The 15,071-nt window shown below is 36.6% G+C and overlaps 1 protein-coding gene across 6 annotated transcripts in view; it reads right to left on the bottom strand.

Moving 5' to 3' along the window:
- The window catches only part of NRG1 (neuregulin 1), a 229,230-nt gene that overhangs the window by 147,048 nt on the left and 67,111 nt on the right, over nucleotides 1-15,071 (bottom strand). For 5 of the 6 annotated variants that reach the window (XM_043454343.1, XM_043454342.1, XM_043454344.1 and 2 more), the window contains exons 4-5: nucleotides 10,481-10,531; nucleotides 8,460-8,510 (exon numbers count right to left, since the gene is read on the bottom strand). The exons of the other annotated variant lie outside the window; for it this stretch is intronic. In XM_043454343.1, coding sequence (XP_043310278.1) covers nucleotides 8,460-8,510; nucleotides 10,481-10,531 — 102 coding nt within the window. The remainder of the gene's footprint in view (nucleotides 1-8,459; nucleotides 8,511-10,480; nucleotides 10,532-15,071) is intronic. 6 annotated transcript variants of the gene reach the window in all.

Genomic DNA, 15,071 nt, shown 5'->3' with positions numbered 1-15,071 from the left:
CAAGAAATACACATCACAGTTCCTCGCACTGTGCTGGAACAGAGTAGAAACTGGGTTATTAACTGTTTGTTTATTTTAATTAAAGGGAGGTCAGTCCTCAGTGGTCTAAGAACCAAATAGTAGAAACAGGCCCATCAAATTTGCATTGTAAATTTACCACTTACTTGCTGTTTGACCTTAGTAGACACTTAGCTTATCCCTATCTATATAGTATTATTGTTACTATTAAAATGGAAACATTAATAGCTCCCAAATTCCTTTTAAAACTTAAAAACTGATGAAACAGTTTATCATTACAGATAAAAGTTCCTTTTATCTGGAACTGGCATTATTTAACAAAGCCAGTCTGTCCTTCTTTCTCCCTCTCTTCATGTCAGGCTTTACAAAGCCTGAAGAAGTTCTGGAATACCTGAGCAAAAATCAGAACAACAGCTCATATTGATGAGCTAACCCAATCTAAGTACCCAATCTCCTAAAAAGAGACAGTTATGGACTTGAAGGAAGATGGGCACAGCTTTAGGCTACAGCCCACACCGGCCCATGTTACTGGTTTTTAAGATTTTGTTGACCTCTGACAGAGATAAAATGGAAAGCGCCATTCCAGCATTTCTTTGATGATTAGTATACCCAGCCTCTCTATTAAAGAAATGAAGTAAGTATCCAAGCAATGGCTAGAGGCATTATAATAAGAATAAGGCAGAGAATAGTGGGAGATGCTCACGGATGAACTACTGGAGACATTATTCCCTCTGGGTTTTAGTGGTAACATCTATGAGGTTGATAAAGCCTCAATCAGTGTGAGTTCACACTTTTCAAAAGACCTGCTGACTATTCTATGCAATTTTAAATGGAATGGACTAAGCATGCTTCTTTTCCTTTTCTTACTGGGAAAAAAAAAAAATACCCTAATCAACATGCAACTACTCTAGTGAAAGAAACTAGTAATTTCTCAAAATCTACTTAATCATAGGTTTTTGGAAAAAATTCTGAAGTACTTTCTGGCTTTTAATTCTGAAGTCTGAACATTTTACCGATTTGAAAATGCTTCCCATGCACTCAGATTTGAAAACTGTAACCCATTTTTCTGCTCTTTTCTACTTTCTTCAGAAGAGGCTAAAAAAGTTTTGACATTAAAAGAGGGCATTCCTAAGAATGATGATAGTCAGCTCTTAGGTACTAATAAAGAGTCCTTCAAAAATGATATTTCCGTTGTCTTCAATTTTCTAACTCTTTATTTTCTTTACAATGGTAAATTTGCTTTCATTTTGTCTGCCCAATTAAGTAATTTTCAACAACATTTATTGCTAACTTTCCTTTAAAATTCTCTGTGAGCCCTGTTTCCTGACTCTTCTAAATTTGTCTGCTCATCAGCTATAGAGGACCATGTTGGTTTTGCCTGGCTGGTCCACTTCCCCTTGTTTAGGTACAGAACCCTCCTCTCTGTAATGAACCCACAGCATGCAGTTAGTCCCCAAGGGACTGAGCCCATCTGTCCCACTAATCCACACACACACAGCGGCGGATATCTGACCAACCCCTACCCAATTGGAGTCATTAATCTCCTTGGGATACTGTATCCTTGGGATACAGTCATTATTTTAGGGGTAAGTATATGATGCAAGCAGAGCCAATCAGATTCTTCCTTAAAATCTGGTGTTCGGATAAGAAGTAGATTTTCTCTTCTTAGATTATGAACCAAGAGGAAAGAGGCTCAAGATATGAGCAGCTACTCTCTTATCAGACAGAGAAAACCCACTAAGAACAAAGTTAACATATGTAGAGAAGCAAAGCATAAAGACTGAGAAACCATCATATCATATCATTTGAGCCTCTGGACCAAACTGGGCCAGTTTTATGCGCTAGTACACTCCGTCTATATTTAAGCTCTTTGCAGTTGAATTTCTATCACCTGCAGTTGAGAAACTCCTAACTGAATCACAATCCATATTTCTTACTGCTTTATGACATTGTTCTTCAACCCTTTTTGAGGGGTGGGGGTGCTGTTTCCTATAGCATGCAGGTCTTTTAATAATAGATGGGCCTCTACTCCCATTTTTAAAAGATCCCTAGATAAGTTGGGGAAAAAAATGAAGACTGAAGAAATCCACCAAGTTCATCATTTACTTTGATAAGCAAACATTAAAATCCTGCTAGCTCTGTTTTCCTACATGCTTTCTTTGTGCCTCTCTGACTCCATCTTCTTGTCTTCATGTTACCACTTAATTTTCTTTTAATTCTTATATATAATCCACCTCACTGCTTTATTTCTAATGATTAAAAACAATTATAGCTTTAATTCTTCTCTAAAAGCAAGAAAAATAGAGATGTCCTTCCCTCTCCCAGCTGAGATTTAAAAAGATGGAGGATCTTTTCTAATGTTCAAGGGACTATTCTAATAAAAAGCCCCCCAAAGAATGAAATACAGGAAAATAATTGCTTTGGGGCTGATAATTTTCTACTAACAAATATACCTATCATACAAATGATATCTAGGATTTATGACATTATACAAGGCTTCCTTGATAGCTCAGTTGATAAAGAATCTGCCTGCATGCAGGAGACCCAGGTTTGATTCCTGAATCAGGAAGATCCGCTGGAGAAGGGATAGGCTACCCACTCTAGTATTCTGGCCTGGAAAATTCCATGGACTGTATAGTCCATGGGGTTGTAAAGAGTCGGACGTGACTGAGCGACTTTCACATGACATGCAAGAAGAGGCTAAACAGTAATCAGCCTAGAATAAGGTCACACATCTACCCCCAGCATCAACGACCACTGGGGAAGATTTCCCTGTTTGTTGAAAATCTGATTCCTATTAGCACAATGGCTCTTATTCCCACCTCTGTAAATAGCAATGTTTTGAAACAGATAAATTCTCAAACTAACAAAGTCAAAGAGCAGGTCATTGGAATGATTCTAGGCTGTTTTCTTCCTCCTTTTATGGTATTAAAACTTTGAATTATGTTGCTAGTAACTCAGGGCTTTCCTGTCCATTTCACTATTTCATTCACTATTTCCTGTCCATTTCACCATTTCACTAGGAGACTGTAGAGAGTATTATTATTTCACCAAAAGGCTGACTCTGAGATAACTGGATAAGGTGATTATATACCTAGACTCCATTTTGATGCTTTTTTAAAGAAGCTCTCTTTTCTCCTTTTTCTTAAGAAGCTCAAGCTCCATGGATAGACTTAGAGACTGTCATACTAAGAGAAGTTAGTCAGACAGAGAGAGACAAATATCATATGATAGCACTTACATTTGGAATCTAAAAAAAGGGTATAAGAGAATTCATCTACAAAACCGAAATGGAGTTACAGATGTAGAAAATAAACTTACGGTTATCAAGGGGTAAGGGGTGGGGAGGGATAAACTGGAAGGCTGGGAATGACATACACACTACTATATATAAAAGAGATAACTGATAAGGATCTACTGTATAGCATTTAATAGTTCTCAGTACTCTGTAATAATCTATATGGGAAAAGAATCTAAACAAAAATGCATATATGTATACATACAACAGATTCACTTTGCTGTACAACTGAAAATACCTCAATAAAAATTTAAAACTTTAAACTATTAAAAAAAAAAGTTCAAGATAGTTGCATGGATCCTGTAAGACTTTGTAATTAAAAACAACAACAACAACATGATTTAAATCAGATGATTCAGGTTTAAATTTCTGTTTTACCACTTATGTAGTTTTTGAATCTGGATATGTCAGAAATTTCTGAGTCTCAAGTTCCTTATCTGACAAATGGGATGAAATCTAGGTCATAGAATTATTGAATTATTGCGTGAATAAATGACTCAATATATGAAAATATACCTTATAAAATTTAAAGTATGATACAAGGACCAGTTATTTATATACACAGTACACACATATTTGTATGGGTCAAAAGGATAATTTTGTAACAGATTAATTTCAACGGAATACAAAAGGCTAAAGACAATTTACTTATAAGCTTGATGAGACGTTTTATCAAGTAGTGGAATGCAATGAGGGACACTGAATGCCTTTAGAAAGGCAGAACTGAGGAATGATTTTACAGTTGCAGGGAGTACAAGGGAAAGTTGTAAGGGAAAATGTAAGACATATTCACATAGAAAATGAAAGAACTGAGCATGAAGGTAAGAATATGAATACTGCGACATATAAGCCCCGACTCTTTTCCGAGTCCCTATATTGCCCTAAAAATCTGTAACTAACCCTCCAGGCAATCAGGAAAGTGGAAGTAATACCAGTTGGGCAATCTCCATTGAAAGATTTCTTTTATTGCCAAAGAGCATGGCAATTTGTCGTTCTCCGCAAGACACAAAGTTACCACATCCTTGAAAAGACCATGTTTATAAAAATCTGGAAACACAGTTTGCAATCAATCAGAAGTAGCTCTTCAACCGTCATAGGACAGAGTTCATATTTGGTACCAAAAAAGATCTAAAGTTGGAATGCCATTTTTCCCCAGCTGAGAAGCATTTAGCAAAGGTCCGGGCAGTTCTGTCTACATTTAGAGTAGGTCAGTCAGTTATGGATGAAGGGGGAAGTAAGAACCGTAGCTCTGAAGCTCACGAATAGACCAGTAGACCTGGTCCAATCTATTCAATCCAGAGCACCAAGCTATCTCCCAGGGAACATGCTGTAAATCTCAATATAACAGAAATGTTTCTGCAGACAAAAGGTATTCTTCCTTCAGCTAGCTCTTTTAGGTGCCAAATTAAAGATTGAATTGTTCATTTCATTCAGAGATTTCAAAGAGGACTTCCTGGATAAGATCCTTTCCAGTGCAGTCTTAGCTGAGAATATATATTATTTTGCAACAGACAGTGATTTCTTGGCATAGAACTTCCAGCATCACGATTTAGACTGAAAAATCATTAATCCCTTCCTGCTCCAACAATAAGGATAATTTCTTATGTTGCTCAAATAAAATGGAAGGACTCCCTTCATTTCTATTTTCTTCAGAGACACGTGCATTGTTCAGGTACTGGCCATCTTCTGTCTATAGGGGAGACCATCTAAGTGCTAAACGATTCACGTTCATTTGTTCATATTAGGCTTCTCAGTATAGTTTAAGATAAACATGATTATACCGACACAGTAACTGAGCCTTAAGGACATTGAATCACTTGCCTAAGAATACACAGTAATTAACAGCACTGGTATTTAGACCTAAGGACGTGAGTCCATCCAATGTCTGTGTCCTTTTCATTTCTCTTCACCAACCTTTGATGGGTAACATAAAGATTACATGGGCTCAGCTGGTTCAAGGCAATGCATTTACTTTAATCTACTACACATACTATCAATCCACTTTGTATCAGTGACAACTTTCCCCCCCATTCACAGAATCTCATTCCTTTCAATATTAAAGTCTTCTTTATTTTTTTTAAAAGGCAACAAAATGTCATGTGTTACAACAGGCTAGCGTACTGCCTGGGTTTGAATCTTGCTTGAGAAACTTTAGACAAAATACATCAGTTTCATCATCTGAGAAATCCAAGAAGGTTTTATGAGAACCATGAACCATGTAAATTACCTTGTACAGTGCCTGGCATGCAGTGAGCCTTCAATAAAGGTTTGCTATTACTATTACTATGATTTGAAACATATATTACTATTTAAGACTGTTTTCCAGAAAGTTTTCTTTATTTTCTTTCCTGTAATTATTCATTAGACTTTATATTTTTGTTTCTCTCATTTTTATATTAAATTGGAATGGATGGGACTTAATTCAGTAAAGTGGTTGGTATAACAGTTATACTTTTTGTAGCATTTGACAAAACTGTCTGCAAAATGGGGTCACCAGCAGCTGGCAATTCAGAGAGAAATCATTAAGGTTTGTCCTAAACAATCCATTTACTTTTTTGCTGATGCTGTGTAAAGGAGGAACAAGATAGTCCTACTGACTTTTGCAAATTTGAAGCTCTTCTCTTCTACAACCTGTCACTTACGTGTAATAGGACACTCATTTAGCAAAGTATTCATATGTTTTAAGTCACAGATGCGTCCTTTACAAAAGAATAACATAAAATGAAGGGAAACAATGCTAATTTTTACCAAAGGATTATAATACACTTTAAAAGAATTATAAACGAAGAACTCTAAAAAGAGTGAATGTATAATGCAAATTCCCAAATTCACAGAGTTAAAATAAGCCTTACAAAGGGAAAGATTAGTATCATATCTTTGCTATTTCACCAATATTTATGAAATGCTAGGAAAAATAAATAGAAAGAGAGCAAAAGTGATAAAGTGTTTGCAGATGAAACATAAATCTCTTAAAAATCTCCAATCACATACAGGGGTTTTACATGTCTCCTTTCTGACTGAAACAAAGTGATAAGAAACCTATTCAGGGCTGATTATTTCTGACCTGTGGGAACTTTTCCTGGGCCTTTGACACTTTTATATATTTTGAATTTTTAAGTCCAGGGTATTATGATTGCTGGTTCTTCAAGTTTCAGCTCCAGCCTTTACTAAGCTGAGATATGCTTGCATCAGAGCCCTGCCCCCATGCAGAATTCCACTGAACATTGCCTTTGGAGGAGCTGAGTATCGCATGCTGCCCTGATTGTTCTCACCCAGCATGGACTTAGGACCCTGCCACTATTGGCTCATATTTCCAAATGACAGAACATAATTTCATGAGATTAAAAAATGTACTCATTAAATGGATATAATATGACAAAAAAAATGTATTCATTAATCAACTCAGCAGGATATACTAAGACCCCACCAGGAGGGGGCGTGCCACACGGAAATGGCCCATTGAAATGTTTTAACGCAGTGGTACACAAAGCCTTCTTTCTCACTTGTAAACCCTGACCAAGTGTCAGGAACTAATTCTGCTGAGAGTTAAAGATCAGAGTCAAATTTCAACATGACTTCTCTCTCCACAGTATTGCAGTGAACAGAAATGTAAACTAAGAGATTCGTTTCAGTTCCCTAAGTATTTCTTCCATTCCCAAACTACTCGGATATACTTAAGAATCACATCCATCCCATTAATGATAGCATGAAGGGTTCCAATTACAAGAGTTTCTATAACTTCTTTCAATGAATCATGCGGGGGGGAAAACGAGTCCCAGACAAAATGACAGAGAGAAAATTCTAGTGTTTGCATTTGCTTAATAAACACTCAAAAATAGAAAACAAGGCTCAATATGATTCCTCAACACTAGTTAGCTGAAATCTACATAATTATTCTAATCTTTTTGTAATGAGAGTTAAATAACAAATATCCCAAACTCCCCAGAAAGGATTATTATTTTGGGGAATGTAATGCTTATCCTTAGGGGAAGTCAATCTAATCTGAGCATTTCCTTTCCTGTTTGATTTTACTAGATTATTGCCATCAATCCAGTTAAATGATGCTTTATCTAGTTAAAGTATAGTCAAAACATCATGCTCATGCAATAAAAATACATTTACATCGTATTGTGACAGTCTGGGTATCACCAACTCAAATGGATTTTAAAATCAAACTGGATATTTAGACTGATCGGCAAAACTATGGAAATTGCCTCAAAGAAATACCTCCTTTTCAAGTATTTTATACCAGGCTGATAGAGAAAGGAAATTGTTCATTAAACACACTCTCTGGGCTGGAATAGAATAATTAGGAATATCTATGTAATGAAGAACTTAATAAACTGAGAAAGAGCTTTAAATAAAGAGCTAAAATCAGGGACAGAAAGACTGTAGTTGTAAGTTTTATTTTCAAGGCCTGATACACTCCCCTGTTGCATATCAAAATTTAATTCTAGGCTATTCACAATTTATAAGTATCAAAACTATTTTTACTAGTCCTTGCTAACTTCTTAGGTTCCCCTGACACAGCGCAAAGCACCAATCAATCTAACAGTTGCAGACCTCCTCAAGCACAAAGCACATTTCACATTAAACATTTGAAAACTAATCTGAGATCTTGCCTAGGGACTTGCTTTCAAACATTTTCATAATTAGTCACTTGCTATCAAATTTGAATCAAGGGCATCTATATATAGTTTCCATAATCCATCACAACAGACTTTATATGAGAACTGAGGAGCTTTTTGGAATAAAGGTCCCAAACAGCTGGGTATCACGCCTTAGGCAGTTGCTGAAGGCATCATGATACACTAAAAAAAGAAAAGTAAAGAAACGAACAACCGACAATGTTCTCTGTTGCTCAGCCAGAACTAGGCCTCGGAAGTGCTGCAGTTATACGCCAACATTCAAAGACATTGCGCTACCTTAAAACTGTATGTCTGTATCTCAAGGGGAGGGGATATCTGGTCAATCCCAAGCAGAGCAGGAGTTAATTTCTATTCCAAACAGCAAACACCATCCTATTCCCAAACTTGATACCCCATTCCCCAGTAATGATGGAGGAGAGATATGAACATGATCTTCAGAAGCAGATGCTGTCTTGGGTTAAACACTAGTGAACAGAATATTTAAATATACTTACATGAAGAGGTATTTGTTCCTTCTGTTGATACTGATATTCTAATGGAAGACTCTATAAAAAATAAAAGTGGAATGAAGCTGTATTGAGTCATGCCACTTGGATTCTTAAATTAGAAATTTTGCCAGCCTTGGGTATCACCTAGAACAAGAGGTCTAGAAAATGGTGCAACAGAAAAGCTGAAAGCATCTCAAAGTCAAAGGAAGGCATATGCAATATTCAAAGAATACTTGAATATTCCACAGAGGAATGTTTCTACAGTCTGGACACAAAGGCTTCTGAAAGTTGCAAAAGGGGCTGGTCCATCTGCAAAGATACCCCTCCACAAACCAAACTGCTCTTCAAATTTCCTAGAACCACTCTCCAGGTAAGACAGACAATTCCTTTTCTTAGGTTGGTCTTGATTTTAAGAAACATAAAACCAAAGAGAACACTCTCCACATTCAGAGAGAATGAAAGGCAACTTTCATGCTTAGAGGGAAAAAAAGAAGGATGAAAATATTTTCAGGCAAACTGCTCTGCATAAACATTCTGACCAAATACAATGCTGAATATAGTCCATGCAGGGTCCACTAGAGCGATTACATTAGGATCGAACAAAACGTACTAGATAAACACATAATACAATCATTGGGGATGCACAGCAGCTTGATTCTCTCAGATGGTAAGGCTAAAGGAAGGAAAACCAGTATTTAGGTAAAGCAGAGCATAAAACATACCTCATGAAAAAAAAAAAAAAAAAGCATGAGAACTAAGGGTTTTTATGAGTAAGAACTAAGAACAACTCAGTATCAAAGAAGGATTGAAATTCAGCAGCCATAAAGTTATAAAGATTCAAGTCACATATCCGAAAATAATAGTTACAGTCATTCCAAATTCCCAAGGCAAGCACCCCATAAATCTAAAAGCTCAGATTTGTAACAGCACCTATTGGGGTCAGAAAATGAAGTCCGTACATTAAAGAAATGCCAGAGTGAAAGGTGAGGAAATTCAGAAACTCTACAAATTTTTTCTTATCTCCATCTTTCCATATCCCCTCTATCTCCCATTCTTTTTCTGCTACTCAGAAAAGTGAGATCCTCTTATACTCCAGGATCATACCACCTTACAACACAAGCAGATGCCCTAAATATGATCAAAGTGGCCATAGAGAAAACTAGATTTTATGATTTTGAACAATGACTTTGAAGAGAAGAGGCTAAACTGGGGAAGGTAAGATAGAAAATGGCTGTAAAATCACACGGCCTCTGAGATTAAATATTTATTTGTAAATATTCTAAAAGTTTTGTTAACTATATAATCACAAAGGATAAGAAAAAGTAAAGAAAAAAAAATTAAATTCACACCAGATGAATAACATTCACGGCTAGTGGAGAAATCAATGAATTAGGGCTATACATGGGTTAGTAGAGTTGGGTTTTAAGTAGCTAATAAATGCTCAGACCACAATTGCTATCAGCAAATATTATAGGCAAGTGAGAAACAAACAAAACCAAACAAACCAAAGGAAAAAAAAGCAACAGCATTTTAAAAAGTCAGGCTTATTTAAATAAAACTTTCCAAATAAAAAGTCAGGCTTATAACAGTGCTTCTGCCCAAGTTTAGTGACCCACAGCTGAGCATTAAGAGCCCAAAGGTCAGAGGTCAGACAGTGATACATTATCCAGGAATGAACTGTGATGGATGAAGGAGGGCGGAGACCACTAAGAGAAGCACCTAGAAAGATACAAAAGCTGAAGTTACAACCCAGATATCTCCTTTCCTGGTCTAGTGCTCCTCAAGTTCCATCTAGGTTCCTTTTTCTCATGCATGCCTCTCGGGTCCAAGTTCAGACACACAGCAAGAACCGTACTCCTTCAAGGAAAATCCAAAAAAGGCAGAATGAACTGGAGAAAAAATGTTGGAGCAGAAAACAGGAGCAGCTGAAATGTGGATGCGGAAGGGGTTCTGATTAGTAGGAGGAAGAGCCAGCTGTGATGCCTGTCGTTCTGGTTAGTAAAACTCGACAAGCTTATTTTCCTTACCTGAAGACACATACGCTGTCTCAGTTGAGGCTGGCATGCCAGTGGTGATCTCTGCAAAAAAGAAAAGTTGATAGGACATTACGATGTACAGTCAGGAGGCTGGGAGTCAGCTCCACAGCCTGCCTTCAAACCAAAAAATGTGTTTAAAGAAGGAAGTATTGCAAGGAGGTGATGAAAGCCCCGGCTTTATCCACACAGAGAGTGAGAAATGCGAAAAAGAAGACTGTCCAAATAAGTAGTTTTTCTTTCTTGGGCAAAGAGCAGGAGATGGGCTGTGACAGAATAATTAGCAAGAAGTCCCTGCCCCCACTGCACTCGGTGGAGAAGAGAATCTAGCAAAGAGACTGTGGGCTCCTCTTCAGAAAGGAAGACAGAAATGGCAAAACCAGGAAAAATCAAAGCCGGGGGATCAAAGTTGTGGTCAATATTTTTAAATTAGAGATCTCTGGAGAATTCCACTTCTGCCCAAATCAAAAGCAAGTAATGTTTCTAGCTGGGATTGATGAAAAACATCAGGTTCTGGCATCAAATGCTGTATAAAATTGCCAATGGTAATCATACAAGTGTATTATCATTTCAGCTATTCAGGGTAGGACACAGAGTAAGCAGGCAGTTTCCAACTCAAGGAAATGCAGAATTGACCTGCACACCTCTGGACACACTATCATCATGGGAATTGTGACAGTGTTGTTGAAGCTTTGATTCGCTTTCTAACCGCCTTTTATGATGGCCTGAAGGATGAATATGTTGTCTAACTCTATACTCATTCAGCTCTTCTGCAAAGAGCTTCAGTTTGTTAAAATCTAATGTTTTCAGTAAGGCAAAGGTTTATGAAGCCTGGCAAGATATAGAGATGCAACAGTGGATATTATTCAACTTCACTGTGTGTATTATTATTGTCATGCATTATTGTCAGATGACTTAATGATATTCTATTATTCACTATTACTAACCAGGACAAAAAGAAAAGTAGAATCTTTTAAAAAGATTTTAAAAAGTTACTAGAGTCTACTGAAATCCGATGTTGCTTAGTTGCTAAGTTGTGTCTGACTCTTTGGTGACCCCACGGACTGTAGTCCGCCAGGCTCCTCTGTACTAAAATCCTAAGTATGCCATATATTATCATTTTATGTTGGAATTAATAGCCTGTTAATCATGTAGTTGGAAAAGTTCATGACCAATATAATCATCTTTAAATATAGATATGACCACTTAGGGTTTCCCTGTTAGAACTAGACTAGTAGGTAAGATGAATTAATTTAAGTGGCAATATTTATTCAAGTTCAGAGGCCCTAAGGATAAATGGTTTGTGGAATTGGGGAAAAAAACGGTTTCTGAGATTCAGTAGGTATGTTTAAGAATAAGCATCAAGTTAAATGAGTGTATATAAACATCAGAAATACATCTTTAGTAAGACCAATTATATTTTCTCTCTTGCACATTAATATGGACAGTCCTCTCTAATGAGGCATTAGGAAGACAAACCACTCAAAGTGCAAGATTATCAAGCCACCAGTCGCCTACATCAGCTCTTATACCTACTGAAAATGGGACAAAGTCAAAGGAATCCGTATGTGAGGATATATAATGTTCTTGGGACATTTTCAAGCAGCAATCACTAAAGAGGATATTGTTTTTTTTGTTTTTTTCAGTTAAGCCATGCAGCATGTGAGATCTTAGTTCCCCAACCAGGGATGGAACACACGTCCTCTGCATTGGAAGCACAGTCTTAACCACTGGGCCACCAGGGAATCATGAACCCTTGACAGGAAAGCCATTGGCTTTATAACCTTTAGAGTTAACCTGCTTGCAATGGATATAAAAGATGGGGTCTGTAAAATCTCTCTTTCTTGGACATTTATTTCTTGGCTCTGTAGAAATGGTTTTATTAGGTGTCCTCTATCATTTCATAATACACTTGTGGACTAAAAGATATAAGTGGTATATAATATCAGTCAATTATGTTAAACTAACACGTCTGCCTGTACTGTGTTTGTCATTAGCCTGAATAGGAAGGCCTTTAAAATTGATTTTTTATGAAAGCCTTCGACTACATCTTGCTTGGTATTATACTCATTCAGTAAAATATTTAATTAGCACTAAGTGTGAACTAGACCCTGTTGCTAAGCCCTAGCAAGCAATCATCCTAGGTAGAGTTAAACCCTTAGTAAAACTGCAATATTACACATGCCTTAATGAGGTCTGAATGTTAAATAAATTGTATACTCACTTTAAAAAAATAAAAAATAAAGAGGATACACCAAGTTGGTAATATGGCAATACCTTGTTTCTGAAGTGGGTACAACTAGCTTTCTTGATATGGGCTGCAGAAAATAAAAATGTTCCTTTTGGGGGAAAAAAATCTAATTGAAGAAAAATCTTATCAAAGGTTCACAGCATTTGTCTTTTTCTATAACTTTCCAAGCAAGTACCCACACGGGGAGCGATGCTTCCTCATTCTGTGCTTGGACTCATCAATGACAACAACAGCCAGACAGAAGCAGGAAGTTCAGGGTCACAAGAATTGGGCCAGAGTCCCAATCCTAGTATGAAGATCAAGACTCTTTTAAAATTTATTTTTGACAAACCAAGTAAGTTGTTCACTGTGACCTTCCAAAACAAACCAAAAAAACCAAATAAAGAAACCCACAAACCCAGATTCAGAGCTATTCTATCTCCAGCATAGAAGATATCTCAATGGGAGGAAAGGTTAAAAATATTTCCTTTTTTAATTGAATGACACATCAAACTACCAGAACAGGAGGTTAGTACAAAAATGCATCTACACACAGACAACTTAAAATAACCTCCTTTCCTAAAATTAGATATCTATCCTGGAGACCTTAAAAATATCTTTAGTGATTATGGTTTCAAATAAAAACCTTTTGAATTATCTTGGATGTACTACAAGCTCATGGGCTTCCCTGCTGGCTCAGTGGTAAAGAATCCACCTGCCAATGCAAGAGAGGTAAGTTTGACTCCTGAGTCGGGAGGATCCCATGGAGGAGGATATGGAAACCCACTCCAGTATTCTTTTTTGGAAAATTCCATGGACAAAGGAGCCAGGCGGGCTACAGTTCATGGAGTTGCAAAGAGTCAGACATGACTTAGTGACTAGATAACTACAAGCTAAGAACTTGTACACATCTATACTAAAAGAATCTTGTTAATAAAAAAGTTAATCTTTTTGATTAAAGCCACTCAGGAAATATTTTTATGTGTATTTGGGGTAGAATGTACAGACTGAGCGAACAAGCTTTTGTTACAGTGGTGATTGAAAGTAATCTTGTAACAATTACAGATTTTTTAAAAGTTATCAAGTCCTGCAGTCTCCTTGATATTTAAGCAACATATTTTCCCCGAGTAATTTGGTAAATTTTGTTAATTGATAAAGGACACCCCCTTCATTAGTGCAAATTAATAAAGACTTAGAATCATCAAGAACTGAACACAGCTGAGCAGTTTATGCTGCATAGACAGTAAACATATGGAACATTAATGTATTTGTAATGTTTGCTTGTTTAATAAACTGGATCTGGTCTCAAGAAAAAGTTGCCCTGTCTTAAAAATAACACCTTCTGGAAAGGAGTTTTTCTAATTATTATGTATGCATGACTTGCTTGAGAATTCATCATGAGCACAATATACTAAATATAACTATTTAGCAAAATACACATAAACAAATACAAGCATACATATGATGTGTTTGTGTGTATTTAAATATCCAATTATGTGACTCTTTATTATTCTAAAATTACAGGTCATTACTGTACATTTGAAAATAGTGATAACGTATTTATTTTTAAAGATTTAAGATGGGCATACTTATTTATTAGCACTAGTAAAAATGACTTCAGGAACATATTTAAGCTCATAATGAGTGTTAGTTTTAACATGTTATTGACTGGGGGATTTTTGTAGAAACTAACGCCTGTGGCCTGCGATTTGTTATGTAAGTGAATATTGAAATGTCTCCAGTCAATAACATTTGAGTAACAAAAGACGCTTTAATATGTTTCTAGTCAATAATGAGTTAAGCAATTGAGAAATTTTGGAATTAACAAATGGCATTGAGGCAGGATGAATACTATGCCTTGAAAAGACAGTGCTTTTCCACTCAAAGTTCTCCTCCATACTACCCTTCATGGGAATCCTATGTAATGCAATATACATGGAGATTGCTATACAATCTATGTGCTTCTTAGTATCACTATAGGTTGCTCCTATAGTCAAAGATCCATCTAGTCAAAGCTATTGTTCTTTCAGTAGTCATGGACAGATGTGAGAGCTGGACCATAGAGAAGGCTGAGGGTCGAAGAACTGATGCTTTCAAACTGTGGTGTTGGAGAAGACTCTTGAGAGTCCCTCAGACAGCAAAGAGATCAACCCAGTCAATCCTAAAGGAAATAAATTCTGAATATTCATCAGAAGGACTGATGCTGAAGCTGAAGCTCCAGTACTTTGGCCACCTGATGCGAAGAGCCAACTCACTAGAAAAGACAAAGATTAAAGGCAAAAAATAAAGATGGCGACAGAGGATGAAATGGTTGGTTGGAATCACCGACTCAATGGACATAAGTTTGAGCATACT

Source organism: Cervus canadensis, chromosome 31, assembly GCF_019320065.1.
Source record: "Cervus canadensis isolate Bull #8, Minnesota chromosome 31, ASM1932006v1, whole genome shotgun sequence".
Lineage (NCBI taxonomy): Eukaryota > Metazoa > Chordata > Mammalia > Artiodactyla > Cervidae > Cervus > Cervus canadensis.
This window is presented reverse-complemented; position numbering and strand designations above follow the sequence as displayed.